This window comes from Buteo buteo, chromosome 9 (assembly GCF_964188355.1).
Source record: "Buteo buteo chromosome 9, bButBut1.hap1.1, whole genome shotgun sequence".
NCBI classification, from domain to species: Eukaryota; Metazoa; Chordata; class Aves; order Accipitriformes; family Accipitridae; genus Buteo; species Buteo buteo.
Genome location: NC_134179.1, coordinates 36329980 through 36351986, shown reverse-complemented (window position 1 = coordinate 36351986; position 22007 = coordinate 36329980). Strand labels below are relative to the sequence as shown.

The 22007-nt window shown below is 45.6% G+C and overlaps 1 protein-coding gene across 1 annotated transcript in view; it reads right to left on the bottom strand.

Annotated features, from left to right (window-relative positions):
- The window catches only part of SLC22A3 (solute carrier family 22 member 3), a 33713-nt gene extending 12672 nt beyond the window's left edge, over positions 1-21041 (bottom strand). The window contains exons 1-5 of the mRNA XM_075036076.1: positions 20358-21041; positions 8585-8688; positions 6477-6631; positions 3381-3546; positions 2259-2376 (exon numbers count right to left, since the gene is read on the bottom strand). Of these exons, the coding sequence (XP_074892177.1) occupies positions 2259-2376; positions 3381-3546; positions 6477-6631; positions 8585-8688; positions 20358-20771 (957 nt within the window). The 5' untranslated portion in view covers positions 20772-21041. The remainder of the gene's footprint in view (positions 1-2258; positions 2377-3380; positions 3547-6476; positions 6632-8584; positions 8689-20357) is intronic.
- Between the last annotated feature and the right edge of the window lie 966 nt (positions 21042-22007).

The following is a 22007-nucleotide window of genomic DNA, read 5'->3' as shown; positions in this document are numbered from 1 at the left end:
TGCCCTCCCTTTAATCCTGACCCATAAGCTCCCAGTCGGCTCCTCATCCATCCCCAGGCGGAGCTCCATGTACTCCAGCTGGTCATTGACATCAATGGATTTACCCTTTTCTCTCTCCTTAGTCTTTCACTTTGTTTTCCTCCCACCAGTTTCAGTCTGCAGTCCTCCAGCTGCATAAGATGCTACTCCAACGTGACTAGCAAAGCTCATTCTGCGTTGTGGGACAGCTGAGGGCAATTTCCTGACCTTTGCTGGTATCACAGAGATGCCTTGGCTTCCATCGGAAAAATGGTTTACTAATTGCTGGCCTAGCTTGTTATTGCTCATCAAAACTCCTTCTGTCATGTTGCTTCACTAATGTACAACAGTCTCATCTGGTACATCCCATTTCTTGGCCAAGGAAGTTATATACAACTCTTTTCCCCTGACAACCCTCCCTCCCTATCATTAACCTTTGTGTGCTCCCCTGAGCAACATAACATTCACAGAAATGCCATTATAGCAACGTTATGGCACTTGAACAAGTTGCTTATGAATAAAGCAGCTGGCTGTGGAAATGCATGTTTCAGCATACTCATCTCTGCTGATAGATCTAGTTTTGACTTTACAAAATCATTAGTCCAGAGTCATATATCCCAAGAGGCATAGCATAAGGTAGGCCCAGCTTCCCTGTGGAACCTGTTGTGTGAACTTTACCTGGCCAGAACTGGCATTAACATATACTTAATGAAGTGGAAAGATAATGGAATACTGGTATAAAGGAACTGGCCATTTCTATACTTCTTCTGTTGCCACATACCTCTTCCTGTGTGCATTTCATGCAAGGTCTGTATTTATAGCAGGAATACTCCTGAATAAGCAGAGCTGCTTAGGCTGGCTAGGTGATTTATGGAGCCTGTTTCTCACCAGGTAAATAAAATCCTATGGATTTGGGAACAGCTATCTGGTGTTTCAGAAGAGTGCCAATAATTACTGCTTGGGTTTCATCCAGAATTATACTCTAGGATTCTGGTGAAGCAACCCCACTTTTTTGGCTAAGATGGGCTAAATTCTCAGGTTCTCCCTTGCTCAAGAAGAGCAATGAGAAAGACCTAGGTAAGATATCAAGCTGTGAGAATCCAGGTTGCCAACTACCTGTTATGAAGCACACACATCATGATGTTCATTCCTGACAGAATGGGACACATCAGTCTCCTCCAAACACTGCCATCCCAAAGTCTTTGCATTTAGTCTCAGTGAAAATTTAGTTAAAAGTCACACATCATAATTTTGTATATGTATAAAAATGGATATATATGCATATGCATGTATGCAGGCATAAAGGATACTACTGTGTACTGATAGATGGACATTTTATGTAGGTCATTTCTTTTCAATACGAAAATCACAATTTCTTTATGAAATACTTGTAGTGTATTCAGTATGTCACCTCCGGGCTGCTGCGTGCTAACAATTTGCAGCTGTTTTCCTTAGTTCAAATAATGATTTCTAACATGACTATTGCTAGCATTTAAGTTCCAGACCCAGCTTGTTACAGGACAGGAACCTTGTTCACATCTGTTGTCGTCACTGAACCATAAGGCCAATGCCACAGTAAATATGGCCTGAGAGCCAGGCATTGCTACCCAACGCTGAACAAGGCAAATGCTGCAATGACACGACAGTGTCATTTGAAATGCATCAGTCCTTTCAGTTCTGTCAAGACCACTTGTCAAAGGGCTGTAATTCTAACATACATTGTCCTATTTTGTAAACAGTGATCTTAGACAGTGCTTCTCCTATTTTGAATTGTGGGGCATATTTTGCCCCTATTGGGATGGAAGCAAATTTTTACTTAAATTCTGATTTTCTACATCATCTTCTCTTTGAGTTATAAAAGGAAGTTCTAGCAAAGAAGCCAGGAAAGTGGATCCTGCTGTCTTCACTCACTCTGTCAGCTAAAACAGCAGCTGCTGTGATATACCATTGGCCCTCAGGCTAGTTTCTGATGTTTCCCACAAGTTGTTAAAGTAGGAGTGTTGCAAATGAAAGACCTGACTCATTGTTTTGCAAACTTTTTTCCAGCCATGTCTTTCCAGCCAGTTCACTTTTACCCTCTTGCAGTTAACGAAGTAGGTATGGGACTGACAATTTTGTTCGGGTGTGACACTTCAAGAGCGTTGCCCACCACATAAAGAGAATGCATTTTAACACAACTGAACCTGCAGAAGATTAAGAAAGTTTAGAAAAAAAGATTTAGTTCAAAGAGATGACAGTACCTCTGAGTAATGTGGTGAGAGATATTTCCCATTGTGTTTTGCAATGCTGTGCATGATTTTTAAGGCCTTCTCTCCCTTTTTGCGTGTCAGGAGCCAACGTGGAGATTCAGGAACCACCCTGTTAAGAACACAGAAGTGATAAATGGGGAGGTTGCCCTTCAACATCATAAGTAAACCAAAGTGCTTCGCCTTTTGCCTGTGTTAATACACAACACACCAATTTTTCAGTCTTTGGGATACAGAAACTCTTTTGTGGACTGCTTTTCCAGGCAGTCTCCTGTAAAATATCTGATCTTTGTGAGCAAGAAAGAAGAAAATAGACTGTATCAATACTCTATAAAGCTGAAAGAAATCTATTATATTTGTACAATTGATGTCTGAAGTATGATAGGCAACAAGCAAACAAGGTGCCCGTAGAACAGCAAGGAACAATGAAAGTCAATATTAACCACACATTGTACGAAGTACAGGCAGATCAGGAAACTTCTAGCTGTATCATTGTAAGATAGACACACACACTCAAATGTATACATTTTCATAAACTGAACACAAAGCAATACTACCAATGGGTGTTTCAGTTTCTGCTAGCCTAAGGTTAAGGCAATGTTTAAGGAAACGATGTGCAGGAAGAGGGTATGTGGATGAGTTTCTTTGGATCCAGCCCACAGGATGGCTGCACTCCATCGGGACAGATGTTCACCATGGCATAGTGCTCTGCTTTCTCATTAGCTGTACTGCCCAACTCATGGGACCTGTAAGGCAAGTTCAGGCTTGAACTGAGTACATAATTAGAGGTAAAGGTGGGGTGCCATGGCTGATGGGAAAAGCAGACTTTGGTCAAGCTAACCAGATAAGCAGCCCTGGGCTAAGCAGCCGCAGAGCAGGGTTCTGTGGAGGGCCAGCTGTGGCTGAGGAAAGAGGCAAACCTTGGGCAGAAAAAGGAAAGTAATGCATGTCTGCAATTCACAAAAAAGAATTTAAAATGCCAAAATCAACAATATGCAAATATCTTCTTCCTTGCCTACAACATCTTGCACACTGGAGACCTGGGACCACAGCAGGAGTCTCAAGGTACTCGAATAGCGATAGCAATAATGACAAGAGCAACGACTGCAACGTTACCAGTAGTAGAGCAGGAAGAGGAAGTTTGGCAGTGAAATGGCCAGCTGGATGCCCTGCCAGGTGGGAACCAAGTATGCAATTCCAGGGAGAATCATAATTCCCAGGGTGAAGAATATCTGAATCACGATCCCAACAATCCGCTGGTCAGAACCAACAATCTCCGTCACTGAGCAGAGAAAGCCAAAATAAACAACAGAGAAACAAACGTAACTCCAAAGAAAAATATTAGTGGTGGAACATAAGGAAGGAGAGCACTATATCAGGTCACAAGTCTGTCTAGCCCAGCGTCTTGCCTTCAGCAGTGTAAGCATGTCATTGAGACTGCCCAGGGCAAGCACGGGTGACATCTCCTCATCAATTCACCCACTGTTCTTCAGCTAGAGGGGTTCCTGACAGTATGTTTGCTAATGAATTAAATAGGACCAGAACAGGGGTTTGAGACTGCATCATGATCATGCTTAGTAGCAAATTGTTAGCACTCTCCCTGGCACAGTTTTGGCCCATGCCCCAAACAGGAAGATGCTCCAGGCAGGTAATATGGACAAGGCATCTGTGGGCAAGAGTTGAGCCATACCATGCTAGCTGCTCTGAGGGCTAAGGTATGGTCCACAGTTTGTTTTATTTACTAGAACAAACATAGCCTTTGTTGGTTTATTTTTTTAATCCTTTGGTGGATTTTTTAATTTTGTGAATGTGTCTAATGGCTTCTGAAACCCATGTAATCCCAAATTTCAGGCAATATCCCATGGCCATGAGCTCCATGGTTGATATGAGCAGTGAATGAAGAAGTGCCTCTTGTTTGCTTTAAAACTGTCACCACTACCTAGCCTTCAGAGTAAAAGCGGAGGGTTTTACCTTGGTTTATAATACATGGAAAACACTTTTTTTTAATTATTATTTTACTAAAGAAGAAAAAATTTTACAAGTAACAGTGATTCATTTCAGCTGGCAATGCAGAAAAATATGACACCATTAGTATATTTATTGACTATTCATCACATCTGCATGGCTCAGGGGCAACTCTACTGCCTAAAGGTATCTGCTTAGCACCGGCCCAGGAGGAGCTGGGTTGTACGTAACAGCAAAGAGAGGTTCTTGGGGCAGCCTGTTGTGGTTCTGAAGCACAGATCAGTAGCTTGGGAAATGGGCAATCATCATCCTGGTGCAACCAAACCAATGATCTGTACAGGCCTCTTAAAAAATGCTGGGTTGGTAAATACTCTGGGTGATCCTGGGACATAAGAGTAGATCCCTGAAGGAATCTAGATGGAATCACTCTCTCCAAGAATTAAGCACCTTGCTTAGGGCTGTGGTAATACATTGTCCCTCAGGATGCTGTATCTCTGAACCTTTCCCTAAAGTCAGGCAGTCTGATCTGAGCATTGCAAAGCATTCCTTTCTGTTAAAATTTGGCCATTTTAAGGAAGCCATGGGTCTGTCATAAAACATTTTGCTGGTCAGAGCGCTTGCCAAACTTTTAGGATAAGATCTCAGTTTCAAATTAGGCCATGTGCTTGGAAGTGAGGGGAAAAGCAGCTCTGGCCATTTCACTGGTTCTTGGACCTGAGCTGCTCAGCAGTGTAACTTTGCCCAGAAAACTGAGGTGCTTCTGGGCTTTAGATGCTGAGAGGGCTAGACAGGTATCTTTGTGCATACATCACCACAGCGTTCCCAGGTCTCACTGTAACTGTTTACATCTGGTTGCAATTCTGCTCTCACTCATCTAAATTCCACTAGGAATTTTAAAAAATTGTCACAGGCCTCACAGACTACAGTGATGGTACAAGTTTTTGCACTATATAATGATGCTATCACTGTGTTTTGGATTATCACAGTAGATTACTGAATGGTTGATTTTCTTTTTAAGCAAATCTGATGTCTCATCTCTAGTAGGATGCTTTCCTCAATGTATTGCTATTTCATGCCCTAGAGACGAGTTTCCCTTTCTGAACCTGGTAGTCATTCAAGATGCCACAACAATACCCTTTTCTCATGAAAAGTCAGCTTGCTATGCGAGGAGCTTCATCGCTGGGCCATGACTATAGCATATCAAAGAGTCTGGATCCCTGCTGTTTTGATGCTATTTATAAAAAAGCTTCCCTTTGTTTTCCCTTTTCAGGAAATAATAATCCTAATATGGACCCTGGTGTCCAGCCTGGCACTAAGCAAAGTCTCCCAGCTAAAGAATGAAGAGCAGCCATCCAAGTGTCTGTTCTCCCAGTGAGGAAAAGCAGTTAACTCCTCTGAGCATCTGTGGAAGATGTTCAAACTCTGCCAAAATTAACCATGTCCCTCTTTGTGTATCCGGTTTATTCGGGGCTTGCTCTGTAGATTTTGATCACCTTGGTGATCTTCTATGTAATAAGAAAACCTTTATATATACACATTCTAATCGTCCACTTCTTAATTATTTATGTTAATCCCTCCCCATCAGAGTCCATACATTAGACAGCCATAAGAGTTCTCAAATAACATCAACAGAAAGTGTTGGCTTGCTACTGATATTGCCTATGGCCAGCTGCTCACAGGCATATTCAAGTACCACAGTGCTGGGTACAAAAGGAGAGCTTGGACAGTTCTGAAGGAACTGTTAGTCTGCCCTCGTGCATTACTTCTTCCTCACTCTTCTCCATGGGATCCTATGAGGTCAGGCAGGCACATACACTGCTGCTCATTTCCATCCTATATCAGTACTGAATAACAGAAAGAGTTTGCACTTGCTGCCATTCTCAGAGGCCACCTCTGTACCAGTAAATTAACAGACATTGCCAGGTAAGGAAACACTATACTGTTTAGCTGCTAGAAAGGTCCCTAGCATGGTCTGGACAAAGGCCAGTGACTGCTTCCCCAAACATTCAGTTCAGGCATGAGCCCAGACCATGGATGCCAAGTTAAAATTTGCATGCAGGCACCTTGTCTTGGAGGACAAATGCATTAACTAGGATGGACTTGGGTTATTCATTGTCTGCCAACCTCAGGGCCGGTGCTTTATTCCCAAGAAAAAATATTATCAAAAGCAGATGTAGCCAGACTCCTTGTCCTCCAAAAACCCCTCACTTTTCCTAACCAGAAAAGAAAGAAGACAACAGCTCTCACCAATCACGTAGCATGTCATCCAGGTTCCCTTGCCAAACACGCCTTGGAGAAAACGGAAGATCAAAAATACAGTAAAGTTTGGTGCGAATGCCACTATGATACCACATATCCCAACCCCGAGACAGGAGAGCAAATAGATGAGGATTCTGCCATATCTGTTGAAAAAGGAAAAGAAAGTGAAAATCATGAAAAGACACAAAGATTTTTTTTTTTTTTCTGGCATCTCATTTTAATGCTAGATCTGAAAGTGTCTTTTTGAGACTGGCCTTGTTCTGAAGAGAGGCTGCCTGAAACTTTTTAGTGTTGGCCCTTGGGAGATGGGACTCTTTTCCCTGTGGCAGTTATCACTGCCTTTATGTCACTAATTTTAAAACTGGTGATGTCTGCACCAGGCCCCCTTTTATTTTAGAAAACAAGTTGTATCTAAACTGTGGCCTATATGTTAAAGTTCAGATTTTTGATCCAGTTGAAATAAGGACAACTTTGGTTGTGGATTTCTGTTTTCACAAATTAGTTTCCTAATAGTAATTACAGCCAGCTCTGTGAAAGTAAGTAATTTCTTCTTCAATTACTTTATGTGATTTTCCAGTGTTTAGGTTTAGACTATTTGTTTTCAAAGTCTGCCTAACGTATTAATGAGTCTCATTTTCCAGCAAAAACATTATTATTAATAGGTGTCCCTGAGGTAAGCCATAATTCCAAAAAAACTGCCAACAAAACTTCCCTGTGGTTTCATGGCAACTGTGTCCTTGGAACACAACTAGAATTTCCATTTTGATCTCTTCTCCATTGTTATTGTTGCTGTTTTAAGAAGAAGAAACTGTGAGTAGTGATGTAGCTGTTTATCTTACCAAAAAGTATTTGAGAGAATATTTGATTTTTCATTTTGTTCAAAAGGTTTCATGAGAAGAATTTATACAGCACAAAAATCAGGGTATTTTCAACCTGGTCCATTCTTTTGAGTGCTGTCAAGGAGACAAAAATCTAATGGTCTGGCTGCAGCACATCCCCCCAGTGCAACCAATGTACAACATTCATAGTTGTACAGTAGTTACACTATGCTTAAAACATAAGTATTCCTAGACATATTATTTTATTTTAATAATTAGCTGTAATATCTCTACTCTTACACAGTCTTCAGGTGCTAGTAGGCTGCCCAGCCAGACACTGAGCAGAGATATCTTGTTAGCCAGTGCCATGGAATCTTTTCTGCCTTATTTTTTCCCTTATTATTATATCCCTTGGAAAGATGAGGTTTTCCTTGAAAGTACTTTTGTTTGCTAGTTCAAAATTTGTTATCTGAGATGACATTCCAGATAATTCTGTATTTCTGCCTACAAAGAAATCATACTTCAAGTTATTATTACTATTATTACAGATATCAAAGAAAAATAAAACAGGCAGAAAGAAAGAATTTTATGAACTGAAGAAATATGCTCTGCCATTGAAATCGTCAGGGGTGCTCTCAGCCAATGCATAGGTTGACTACTGTTAATTATCAGCACAAAGCACAAACCAGGCTCCCTCCTTTAAGAGCGAGGTAGACCTTACAGGAGCTCCCGGCTCTGGGGCTGCTCAAGCCTGAGTATCACCCGCATCTTTTCCTTGGTATTCATCCAGCTCTAAGAGAGTTGAGGACCAGCTGGAGGGAGCTCTGACCTCGGTGGTAAGTGTATGAGTCCAGCCTGTGAATGGAGAGAGTTACCATACTGAGTCCCTTCCTTCTTTCCTCAAGTAGCTGCTTTCTTCATCAGTGGTGCCTATTAAACATCCCCCAGTAAACACCAGTCCAGAAAACTCCTCTGAATGCTTCCTTTTCATTTCTGTGTACTTCTGCCCTTCCTGGGTCCAGATGTGTACAGAAAACATAGGAAAGCACAACAAAACCTCTTTTCATGACATTGTAAATTCCAAAATAGGATCAGTAAGTATGATCGTGTGAAGTTTCCAGCCCAAAAAGAAATGAAGATTACATTGGCTGGGTTTTGTCAACCCAGGCAGGGGATGTTTATCCGAAGGGAATTAAACCTCCAAAGTGTTGATGCATGCATACTGCATGCATATTTCACCTCTGAACAAAACAAAGGACAGCAGCATTGATACAGTACCTGTCTGCAGCGTAGCCCAGGGTGAAAGCGCCAGCCAGAAACCCCAGATTGAGGATAGCCTGTGAGAGATCCAGCATCCAGGCATTGCCGCACACAAGGTTATACTGCGGGAATAAGGGAGAGGCATAAACACCCCAGGTGGGTCACTCATCATCCTCAGGGCAAAACATTATAGAAACTGCACAGAGCTGGGTGGGAAGGGGAAGGGAAAAGAGAAGAGGAAGGGAAAGGGGAAATTAAAATGTGCTTCTTCAACACCAAGCACCAGTGGGCCAGGGAAGTGCAACCATAGCAAGCACTCTTCAAGCTATCGTGAAGACAGGGGGAGAGCTCCTCCTCGCCAAAAGGATGCTGTGTTTCATACATCAGTTGTCCGGATATGGAAAGCAAATCAGTCTTTTGCAAACCAAATGCAATGCTGTTAAATATGTTGCCAAGGCAAAGCCATGACTTTGTTTAGTGTAGAGTAAGGGTGCACAGCTACAGCCAATGAAAACATCAATTTATAGAAATGGTTTAATTATTTTTCTTAGTGCCTTCTAGATAAAAGCAAAAACATGTAGTCTCTGAGGAAACTGAAAACAGATCTCAGATCAATTTCTGACACACTGAATATGTATTTTCTTGGTGTAGCTTTCCCAGACTTTTCTACTCCTTATACTGCAGTAGCCATAACTCCCTAACACAATGTTACATTGGTGCATATCTGAAGAATTCATTAACAGGGATGGGGATGGGGATGGACAGGGGTGAAGGGAAGAGGGAAGTGGAGGAGAGAAAGGAAGACAAAGAGACTAGGAATTAAAACTAAAATGAAACTAAAAATAGTTATCCAGACAGCATGTCATTGGAAATGACTTTAGAGGTTCTTTGAGCATAAAGAAATACCAACCGCTGCATGCCAAGTTCTGCAAGACCTTATGGGAGTCAGGAGGTTTCGATCCATAGCTGTAAGAAATGTTTTCATTGCTAACAAGGTGCTGGTCGTTGAAGCACCCACAGCTTGTCTCATTTGTGCTCACCAGCATATGTACCACAATACCAGTGCTCAACCACTGTGCTTGGACAAAGTGGCCACGGGGGTGTTTAGAGAGAAGATTAAAAGCCTCTTCTGCCACTCACAATTCTCCAGACTCTGAAATTTAGTGCTGTGAGCCCGAGCTCCGTCTTAGCCTGCTGTAACTCCCAGCAAGTATTACCTGGGGCTGGGATTTCAGGTGTGCTTACACCTGAGACACAGCAGGCACCCAGACTTAAGATTTCACTGAGCTTGAATCTGGACCCTTAAATTTTTATTTATGTACCTACATAAGAAACACTTTCTTTTAATATTCTGAACTCCACACAGTTGCCATTCACACTCATTTCTGCAGGCTATTCTTCAGTTTTTAAAATGAAACTCCCCAGTTTTGGTTCCAAATGTACTATTAGCACGGTTTCTGACAGTAACTACAGCAGAATCATTGTTGTTAGTTATGATGATTTTACCAGAAGTCCAGGGTTTGGGTTTGTTTGTGGCTTTTTTTTTTTTTCTTGAAGCCACAGGTCTGGAAATTTTGTGACTGAGAACTGCAGTTTCCAGCCCTCACAACTGCGAAGAAAAACTTGGCTAGCAACTTCATAGGTCCCCAACCAGATAGATATCCCACCCCCCACTGACTTTAAACAAACTCATGGTTTTGATGTCAACACGGTGACTCTGCGGAGCCAAGCCAGGCCATCAGCACCTGGCTTCCACTTCTGTAAAACTTGAGCAGGAGCTGCAGAAACCTCAGCTTCCTCTGAGAGGAATAAAACCTGCTCTCTGCCGTCATATTCAAGGGCTATAGCAATGCTTTCCTAAAATAGCCTGAACATAGAGCAGCGCTTTCAAACTTCAAACACTGCTTAATCTCTTGCTTCTTGAAACTATGACAACCCTGACAAATAGTATAAAAAGACACAGCTTTAGAAAGCAGAGTTTTTTCATGAGAATGACTATTAAAAGAAGATTTTAGAAGGCAATGCAATTGACCGCACTGATGGCACCGGCTGGGGCTCTCAGAGGAGCATCTGAAGCCACCTGTACAGGGCAACACAGCTTACCAGAGAGCTAAAGACTAGCTATGAGAAAATACTGTCTTCAAAAGTGCACTGCTGAAGCATAACAAAAAGAAATAATCACGTGAAAAGACAGGCAGAGAGGGCAAGCAGGAAAAGCAGCTTCACATGGGCTCAAGGAAACTGCTCGGACCCAGCCAGCGCTGTGCTCAGCTGGACACCTCACAGGACACACGTCTGGTGCGGGTCCCCCGCCAGGGCCTGCGCTGGGCACCCTGGCACGGCCACGTATGCACCAAGGGGACCGTCTGGGCAGCTGCTGGACTTGTTATATTCGCGAAGAGGTGTATACGTTGCCTGGTCGGTGGGTCACCGGCACGGTTCCGCTGGCCGGCTTGGCCTGCATTTCAGGCCCAGGCGTTACATCCAGGAGCCGAATGTCGCAGCTCTCCCGCCACCTCAGAGCACAGCACAGGTCTTGGCCTCTCCTTGCCCGTCTCACCACACAGCCGCACTCTTCCCTGTGGGTTTTTGGTCAGAGCAGTGGCAGCAGGAGAGACCCCACGCTCTGCTGGGGGGGTGACAGCTCTAGGGAGAGCTCAGAGCCCGATGCCACGGGCTGTTTTACAAAATGCTCCGTTATTTCATGCCGTTTCCTACCGGTGGTGCTGGCCGTGGTGCGCTGGCTTTTCCCAGCCATTTACAGTGATGGAGTGTGACAGAGGCCAGCCTCAACCTGCGTCTGTGCTCCAGCTCTGAACGCTGTTTAACACGAACCTTCGCACCCTTCTTTTCTGCTTCCAGCAGACACTTGTGGAGTGACCCTGGGAGCACCATTCCCCAAGAGGAACCCTCGCACCTCCCTCCTAGCAGTCCCCGGGAATAACAGAGAGGTCTGAGCCCACGGTCTGCAGAGTGAGTCAGCTCCCTGTTGAAGGTTAAGGTCACTCAGCACCTCACAAGCAGCTTGGCCCCTTGACAGATCAAAACCTTGGAGAGAAATATCAGGCTGATTGATAGATCAGCAGGGAGGGCTTCATACAGGAGCAGGTTTAAGAGCCCTGCACAGAATTGCCCGTCAGAGAGCAAAACGTCCTCTGACACTTGCGATTGCTCCTGAAGAAGACAGTCATGAGAGAGGACTCCCCCTCATAAGCCAAAACAGCCGAGGAGAGAATGGGGGAGTAAGCACGTTATCGCCTCTCCAGAATCATCAATAAATTAGTGTGAGAACAAAACTAAAAAGTGCATGTAATAACAAAACCTTTAAAGCAATGTCAAAATGAGACGATGCTTACACGGACATAAAATCCATAAGTAAAAACATTGTAGATCACTTAAAATCTACTAGCCCCTGTTTTCAGTTGTCAATTTCAGAGACCAAGGCCTAGATTTCTAACACCTATAAAGTGCATGGGGATTACAGCTCCCCCTGAGGGGAGAAATATTCTGGGAAATAGGAAAACACAGAAAAATTCTAAGAAACTATGAGCTCTTTCTGAAGAGATTAGTGACAATAGGCTAACTGTACTCTCCTAAATTAGTCTTGCGCTTTGTTATTTCCTAAGTATATAAATAACTTCTGGTACAGATAAGCATTCTTAGACCTTTTCTGTTTGCTGGAGTAGCACCTAGCATTTAAGTCATCACCCTGCTAATGTCTTGCTTTTCATTTGCAAACATAACCTTTAGAGGGGAATGTAACCTTTAAAAGAGAATTCCACACCCTGCAGAGATCTTTTTTTGATCCAAGCTGCCTGTCAGACCCACATCACCACTTCAGCCATGACCTGGTCTGATTGTGCCTGATGGTTATCTCCATTTGCATCACTTGGAGGAAGAGCATCTGCATCTGGATTTCAGCCTGTCTGCAGTTAGCCAGTAGTCCTCCTATATGATACTCCTCCAAAACATCTCCCATGTCCCTTACTAGCAGCTTTCACAAAAGGGAGCAGAGTGGTGCCTCCTGTCTCTTTCTGAACGGTCATATGCCTGTCCATGCATGGGCTGATGTATACACTCCTACCACACAGGCTGCTCCTATGCCCAGGCAGATGCAGTCCACATTGCAAGGGGCTCACTGACCAGGAGCACTTCCATGCTAATATCCACTGGCATCAAGAAGCAGAAGAGTTGTCCCTGTTAGTAACCATCTCCCACTATGAGTAATAGGAGATCCCATTCCCTGAAAGTGCACGTTCTTCTCATGACATACCAAAAAAAACCCAGCATATGGTCTTTAAATGTCACAGACTACCCTCCCGTGATCAAACTTGGTTTCCAAAATTGGTAACATGAGAATCAAAACCTCTAGGGCTCTCTATCTGTCTAGACCACAGCTGCCTGACTTTGGGTTTCTTTGTTTTCTTCCTGAATGTTCCAATTTGGCACCTCCAGGGAAGAAGAGCTATAGCTCACACCAATTGCAAATAAACTGCAGAAGAGATGTGAGACCAGTGGCTCATTGCTGAGCATCACACAGCCCTCAGCAAACCGGCACCCAGCTGAGGTTTCCCTCCAGAAGCATCACCTCTACAGCTGCAACAGCACACCCCTGCTCCTTTTGCAAAATTTGGGACACATTCTGGACAAACAGATGCTGGGGTGAGCAGGGCTTACTGCCCAGTCCTCCCTATGCATTTGTAGGTGTGTCTGTCCACAGTGTCCTCATTGTGCATGTTTATGCCGTGAAGGAAACATTTCTGCTTTCACTTGAATAAGCTCACCCAGGATAACAGAGCAGAAAGGGAATGTCACCACGTCCTGTTTTCAGTGCCTTTTCCTCCACAGACTTGAAATTTAATTGCTAAAACATTTACTGCAGTGGGGGGCAGGGCAGGAAGGATGTGGAAAAGGAAAGGCAAGCCTTAGGTTTTTTTACCCCTGATCTTAAGCTTATTGTTGACCTGTATAGCTCTGGCTACACCTAAACCCCGTTAAAGCCTAGCTAGCCAGCTCCTCATTTCAATCAAGCGGGTGAGCTATCTCAGCTAAGGGCAAGTCCTCTTCCTCGGCCTTGCCATGCTCCCTGCTAAGCCCCTCACTGCACAAGTGCATGCACCCAGCTCAACCCCACATCTCGTCTCTGCATCCAGTGCTGCACTCACCTGCACAATTTCTGTCCGCTGTATGACAAAAAGCAATGTGTTTCTGGACACAGCCGCCTTCCATTTAGGGAGTTGGCTAAAAAAAGTTGTACTGCCCAAAGTGAGAAACAATCCACATCCGCGCTCCCTTCCTCTTAGCCTTGCCGATGAGCTGCCATCCTGAGCAGAAGTGAGGTGTTGCCAACAGAGAGAGGCAGCAGGACCCAGCTCCTTCAGGACATCCCCTTCTATAGTGTTCTTAACAAAGCGGGGAAAATCAGTCCCTTCCACCCTGAGGGCCTTGCAGTATGGGCAGGCATAAACTCCTACTTGGAAGTATATCCCTGTGATGACTGTTTTCCCACCCGGTAGAGGCTTGAACATCAACGTGAAATCCCAGTGCGGATTTACAGTAGCAGTGGTGTGGCTGGAAGGAACTATGCCGGTGCATTTTGCTAACCTCTAAAGCAGCAGCAAACCGCCTGAGCGAGATCTCCCTGGGAGAAGGAAGAGGTTTTGCACTGGGCCTCCACTGTAGTTCATTAGTGGATTAATCTCTATAGAAAGAAGTGGGAACTGGCTGAGATGGGAATAGAAGAAATGCTCATACATGACTAATGACTGGGAAACACGGGGGCTGTGGCAACTGCTCATTTCTTCATAGCCTTGGCAGAAGGCAAACATTTTCCATTTTAGTTTGACAAGCAGACTAATCACAAACTTGTAATTCCTGGTACTTGAGGAGCCTTTGTGCACCAAGGAAGTCCCAAAGCACTTCAGTACACCTACCCCTGCAGAAACACATTTCTTTAAATGACAACATGTCATTAAAAGCTCCTCAAAATGCAGCAGCTTTGAGTAGGAGTTTGGAAGCATTTTACTGCCTGTTACAATTAAATTTCAAAATGGTGGATGAGACTTTTTGGTCAATAAAGAGATCTACAGTTATTCCTCAGCCCAATTACAACAGCATATTGAGAGCCCACATACACGTTTTAAGCGGCATTCATACAAGTGGCCAAACAGGGGCTAGTTTACCCTTCCAGTGACAAAGGGTTTAGGGCAATTTTCATTGTTTAGGGAAACCTGGGGAGATGCAGACTGTTGCTGCATGTTCCTCATTTGTTGCTGGGCAGCTCTTCTCCATCTCTCTTATCCTCTGGGCTGTTAAACCGCTATCTTTCACACATACTTTCTGCAACAAAACACCCTGCAAGCGCATGCAGTGGACAGGGAGAAATTACCTTTTTTTTCTCTTTCTGTCAAAGCTTCTGTCAGAGTGCGAAGGGACTAAGCAAGGACACTGTTCTTCTCCATGTCTTGTTTCAAGCTGAGCACTTAACAGGACAAATGGAGTCAGCCTTTAGCCGGCTCCCAGCACACTGTGGCTCAAGGCCAGTGGAACAGCTTAGCTTTGAAAGCTTTGGAGGTTTCTCTCCTGTTCATGGCCCAAGGCCCAGCTGGTACCTTTGCGTCCCTGCCACTCAGATCACCTGGGCTCATTGAGCCTCCTAGGACAGAAGACCTGTTCTGTCCTTCTTTTTTTCTTATGTCTATCCATAGCCAAAGTAAGAGGGAGGCAGAAAAACTTACCATCTCCTAAAGGGGGGAAAACAGCAGCTGTCCTAAAAATAATAAGAAAAACCAAGGCACGAACCCTCAGCCAGTATCAGCTGGCTCGATGGCAGTGACAGAAATGTAGCCCCACTGGCGTAACCCATGCAAGGAACTGCTCCAGCCCCTCTCATATGGGGAAAGCTTAGTTAGAGCTTCATAAAAAATTCAGAAATTGCTGCTCCCTCTGCTCCTCTGTCTGCCCTTTTTCCCTTTCCCTCCACTACTTATTATTAATCCCACCATGATGGTGGAAATAAGACAGGATACTGCCATGCCAATGACAATAATCACACTAGATCAACACTTTGAGGGTGAATTGCGTTGTTTATCGCCTTGCAGGAGGACAGCACAAGGACCAGCTGTGCTTTCTCCATCCTGTGCTTGACTGCCATGTTATCTCCTGCTCTGAGGGACTGTAAAAACTCTGAGACAAACATTATTGCTTTGCTTACAGGTTTCTCTGCAAATGCTGGCTGACTGTTATTTTCTGAGACAGCTGGCAAGCAGAGGAGTAAGAAGATTTATTCCCAGCAGGTGCAATAGGATATGTTCAAATGATCATTTGTCCACCTCAGACCTCACACTTTGGCAACAAATTGTTGCCGGGTCTCAAAGTGACATCATCTACGGCGTGAAGACTCGCTGCAGACAGGGCATATTGGAATCGGTCCCTTCTGCTGAACTCCTGCCAACAAATAAGCCTCAAATATGCCAGCTGTGCAGTAGCTTCTGATGCCCATGTAGACTTCCCTCTTGCTTTCGTCCACCACCACAGGCCATTCAACCTGCAGACGCAATTGTAATTCACGCACATGCCTCTAGGAGTCATCACCGCCAAAAATGTTGGAATAAAATGGCTATTGCTTTGCAAGATATCACCAGCCACCCTTTTGCAGAGTGCTAGACTTTCTCCACTGAGATGAAAGTACAAAGTGCCAAGCCCCAGCAGTATTAAAGGTCAAGTGACTCAGCCTTCAGCACAGTTTCCGGGGGAAATTAGGTTTATTGACTTCTGTATGTCCTGGGTATGTTCGTCCCTTACAAGGCTCACCCGGCAGGGGTTGGCAGGCAGCACGCATCCTACTTCAAGTGTTACAGAGTGCAGGGGGTGACCTGGGCTCTCTTCCAGACCCCCAGGCCAGAGCATGAGGCTGCAGCCCCCCCAGTCCACCACTGTCCCCCGGCACCACTGCTTTTCCTTCTTCTCCATCTCCTGCGCAGAAGGGCTGTCCTTTCCCACCCTCCTCCCCTGTGAAAGGTGCTGCTGTCACCAGCCTTCCCTCCCGAGCAGCGCCAGCCACCTGCTACGACCAGCATCATTTCAGATGGCACCAGCTGGCATGAGCCAGGAATGGATTTAGCTCGATAATTACCCCCGCAGCCTCCCTCTCCAAGCAAAATCTGAGAAGCCACTGGGTTCCCATCCCGCCGCTGACGCACGCAGCTGCGTCTTCCAGTGTCACAGGGTGCTGTGCAAGACCTGCTCAATTAAACGGGAGCAGATTGCACCGGGCCAAGGTCCTCCGCGCAGATCCACCGCCTGCGACACCATTGCGTCGGAGGGGTCGCTGCCAAGTTTTACACATAGCGGAGGACTTTGCTGATATCTCGAAACATTTACATCATCCCAGTTCCAGTTTGCTCAACTCTAACTCAGGCACCACAGTGCTGGGCTGTGTGTGCAGCACCGGTGGACAACTCCTCTGATCTGGATTGCCCTCACAGAAAAGCCTGACCTAAAGCAATGGAGCACAGAGACCCTTAGGCATGTCACTGCAGAAGTAGGGACTTCCTTTCAGAGCCTGCTAGACATCAAAAGGTTTTAAAAGGCAATCTTTAGCAGTGCTTTGTTGCCTGTCACTAGACCAAGCTAAGTGGCTTTGCCACGTGTTGCTCCTGTGATGATTTCTTAATAAATTTTACTGTTCTCAAATGCTGAAAGAGGAAAGCCCTGGTACATTCTCCCAGCATCGCACTGTATCCCAGCACTGAGACTCAGGAGTCCTGCAGCAGCAGGTGATGCAGCAGGCATCCCAGGTACTGCTTACAAAGCAGTGGGTGCTTTTTATCAGTCCACATTCCCCCTTTTCCCTCTGCTTCCTTCTGCTGATGCTACTGTGAACACCTTTACAGAAGATAGGTAGGATGAGAGCGGCCAGTGAGCAATGTGCTCCAGTCATGCACAAATCAGAGCAACAAACTCAGGTACTGCAATAGCTTTCATTTCACAACTCCTCATAAATCAGTTCCTCCAGCCATATGATTTAGCTTCTTTAGGGTGCTCGGAACTGATTGCAATAGCCTGTGGATTGGCTGCCAGACCTGCTCTGTGATACGATACCTTTTTCCAGTGAAGGCTTTACATGCCTGCGTTTGCCCTCTGCCTCCTCTGCCACGCTGCAAATCCACACCAGATCTGTGCTTGCCATAGGCCTGGAAGAAGTCCTTCAGTATCCTGACTTTTTTTTTTCTTTCCCCTTCTCTCTCTTTCTCCCTGAACATATTTCCTTCAGATTGTCATATAACTAATCCTTTTAACTTTGTCTCCCTGGTCACTTCCACTGTTGATTCAGCCAGACATAAAGTGCCAGAAATCTTAAGATAGTTCAAAGAAACAGAAATGTTTCTGCACACATGGACAAAATGAAACATTTACAAGTAGACACATGAGAAAAGACATCTCTGGTGATTAAACAGAGCACAAATCTGCTTAAATTGAGTCATGATTCATTAGAGCCTCAGCTGAGCGAAAGGACACTAAATTAAATCATGGATTTAAATTGTCTTTGCTGGATGTATAACACATTAATAAGATACCAAGCTCCTCTTAATAGCTGAACTCAAAGCAACTGAGCCAGGATGTGATGCTACAAGCTTCCTTTTTAGATGAAGAAACCAAGCCTCATGGGATGTAATTTATCCAGCAAATGTTGCAAAACTTGGAACAGGACGCAAATGCCCCAGGTCACAGCCCAGCACCCTCCGGCCAAGGTGCACCCAGGAGCAAGAGTCCCTCTGGGAGCTGCAATGACAGTGATGATGGGACCTGCTGCCCTGGCACAGGGGACAGAGAGACTCAGCCTGTCGCTCCTTGCAGACTGTTACTGCCTGGTTTTCCTAACGTGCACCTTTGGGAGCACAGGTGGGGAGTGCTTCCCCAAGCATCCCTTCATCCCTCCTCCCTCCCTTGGCCCTGGAGGGTCTCCCCAGGAGAAGAGAGGAAGAAGGTGCAGATGGTAGAGGTGTCTGCCGGAGAACATTGAACCTTTCACTCCCATTTATTGCTGCAACACAAACACTGGTTTCCTTTTCTCCTAGTACCCAGTGGCTCAACACTGCTGGAAAATCACAGCGGCTTTGCTAGATACACAAACTGCTGCCATAAACGGACGCTGAGCACAATCTTACGGACACAACTTCCATGCTTTCACCAACAGCAAGGCTGATGGAAAAGAAAAGGAAAAACAGAAGAAAAGGAATCTCTGTATTTTTATTTTTAAGCTCTGAGGGGAACGGCTAGCACAGACTGCTCAGGTAAAAGACACCATGACCTAACCCCTTGCCATCCCCCAGCAGAGATACCTCGGAGGCAGCAGCATACCCTTCCCTCTATGGCCACCTCCTGCTGTTCGCTCTGGAGCCAGGCTGCAGTTCCCAGGCAGCAATCGTCCTCCTGCCCACCCAGCCCTGGCTGCCACTGCCAGCACAGCCAGAGATACGTCATTCCCAGGGACCAAAGTTTGACACCAGCTCCCTGCACGTCACTTGCGGCTCTCCAAGCAGCCTTGATTTCGGCGGCTGCACATAAAAGCCAGTTCTGAACCTTTGCTCTAGGGCCAGGCAGGCACTCTCATTTATCTTCTCCTGAGCATAGATCCTGGGTAAATCTGATCAGGTCAGAAGTGCTGCTCAGGGCACAAAGCTGCTGCTCTGAAGAGCCTGAAGCCTACAAGCAGATCCAGTGGTCCCAGCCAGATGGGGGAAGGATGGTGGATTGAAAGGTTGGGATAGGTACCACTTTTCAGTTCAGTGTTTGCTCAGGGCTTTGCCCGCTGTGCCCTGCTCCGTGTTTCGGAGGGCACTGCTCCAGTGCAAGCACCCAGTTAAAAGCCACAGCGGGAGGCTCATGAGACAGGCAGAAGCCAGAGCCCATGGCTGTGCTAGTACATTTTGCAGTGCACCTTGATGATTTCCCAGACAACCCCTCTAAGCACACTTCATATTGTTCATCACTGCATCGGTGAAAGTTACTGTCAGGCTGACCTTAAAATGTACACACTCCTAGTGTGCAGAGTGTATGCTGGAGCCAGACCACAGCACATCCATGCCACAATTACAGATTACACAGAGGATCTCCTAGGAAAGCATCTTAAATGGCCTTTCGCAGCCTCATTAAAAAGCCACTACATTTGCCAGCGCTTACCACTAGTAGTAATAGTCTGCAGTTCTCTGATGCTGACATTTCAGGAAAAGCTGAATGATAGCTTTGGGCGAAAATGTTTGTTTGTTTTTTCCTTAGTAAGCACAATCATTTCTGCTGACTCCTGTCAGATCTCAGAAGGGCAGTCTGCCACCAATTTTTTTATTACCTGCAGACTTAAATGCTCACTACTGGAAATACAGAGAACAGATAACATATAGTGATCCAGATCATCAAGTGGTATCAGTCAGCTACACTTGGAGTTTACACCACCAAAGTTGCTGGCCCAAAATTGAGCACCAGAAGCCTCAGCTGCAAGGACTTAACTCTTTATTTTAATCTGACATTCCTCTAGTGACAGAGCAGTCTTTGTGTGGGGTGCTTGGCTGTGGCGAGCCACCCTTCAGATCAGCTCACCTTTCCCTAAAAGCTTGACGCTGACACTTGATCGTACTCATTATCCCAATTTGCTTGTGACTCGGAACAAAACAAATGCAGAAAGGAAACCCAGCCACCAAAGCAACGACCCTTGCAGCAGCAGTCCCATTTTGCTGCTGCAATCCCACACCAGGATGGAAGCTGCTGATTAGAGGACGGGGATTTTCCTTACCTCACTGACGATGGAGGAGTGGGGCTGTTCATACACCCAGTTATCATGGCAGGGGGTGAGCGGCAGGTTGCCCGCGCTGTGATTGCCGTAGGGGACGAGCAGGCTGGCACAGCTGACGGAGGCGTCCCACACGATGTCCAGCCTCTCGCACTCCCCGCCGGAGGACCCGTTCCCCAGGCGCAGGGGCAGTACCGTGAAGTTTCGTTCCTCTTCCAGCGTCCAGCCGCATCGTTCGCTTAATTCAGCTGCCCCAGGGATCCTGCACCAGTAGTTGCCAGGTGCCTGCCCAAGGAAAACCACGCTGGCGAACAGGAAAGAAAAAGTTACGCCCGTCTGGCAAAGGAGGAAGAAGACCCTCTTTTGAAATCTTCCAAACTCCCCGGCTTCCTTCAAAACCTCATCGAAAGATGGCATTATGTGAGGCGGTCTGTCCACTTGCGGCAGTCCAAGAGATGGCAGAGTTTGCTTTCACACTTTGCAACGACTGCTGGCACTTCCTAGAAATGTGACCGTCTCGCCTCCCCTCGCTCCGCTCCTCTCATGTGCGCGCACACGCGCGCACACACGGAGACACGCGGGCGTGCAATGCCGCTGGTAGCATGAGCGGAGCCAGAACCCGGCAAAGCTGCAGGCAGGCACGAAAACGCGCGCCCGAGCACACACGCGGAGGCTCAGGGCATGTCAAGTGGCGTGGGGCTTACACACAGCCGGGGAGGAGTGCGATTTAAAGAGCACGAACATATTGTAGGAGAGGAGGGGCGTGATTTCCTATTCATCCCGAATGTTAAAGTTTATGTAATAAACCCAGTTAACTCCTTCAGGGCAGGCGAGCTGCAAATGCCAGCTCCTACCACAGCTGTGATAAATTAATAGGTGCAAGGATAAAGCAGAGAGTTAAATGGGAGAGAGCGCAGAAGCTGTTGCAAAAAGCAACAGTGAGTGATGCAGCCTCTCTGCTGGATGGCAGGGGCAGGAGGAAAGTTGTTTCAAAGAGAGCTATAAAGTCTTTCCTTCAGCAAATAGAAACGAATACTGCGGCAACATTTAATTACTTCCCCACAGAGCTACTTCTCCATCTGTACAGATTTAATTTGCAAGAGTCTTTGCTTTCTGTAGTATAAATAAAGTGAGGCTCACAAACTGCACTAGTCCAAAACCCAGGATTTTTTTAAAAAGTTGGATCTACCTGTTCAAGATGGCTTTTATATGACCTTGTTAATTTTAATTTCACAAAGTCTTCCAAATATTTAAAAGAGAAATTACCAGGTTTTGTTCCTCAAAAATGAATAGAAAACAAGTTATTTCACTTTTCTGTGAAAAAAAGCTGTTTCTCTGAGTGGAGGGAGAAGGGAAGAGGGAGCCAGGACTGGGGTGCATTTTGTGTGCACATAAGCACATCATGTGCAGAATTCCCTGAATCAAATCAGACATGCAGCAGCAGGTGTTTTGCACTTTGTTCAGGATCATGAGGTCCATGGGCACTCTATTCTCTTGCGAGAAGGAGCACAGGGACAGCACCTATCAAAGATGTCTCCTGCAATCCCTTGTCTCTGGTTACCTACAGCTTTGACCATGGATGCCTATGGTTTTGAAGTGAAGTACGATTTCTAAAACAGATCCAGATGAAGGAAGGCTGTGATTACTATACAG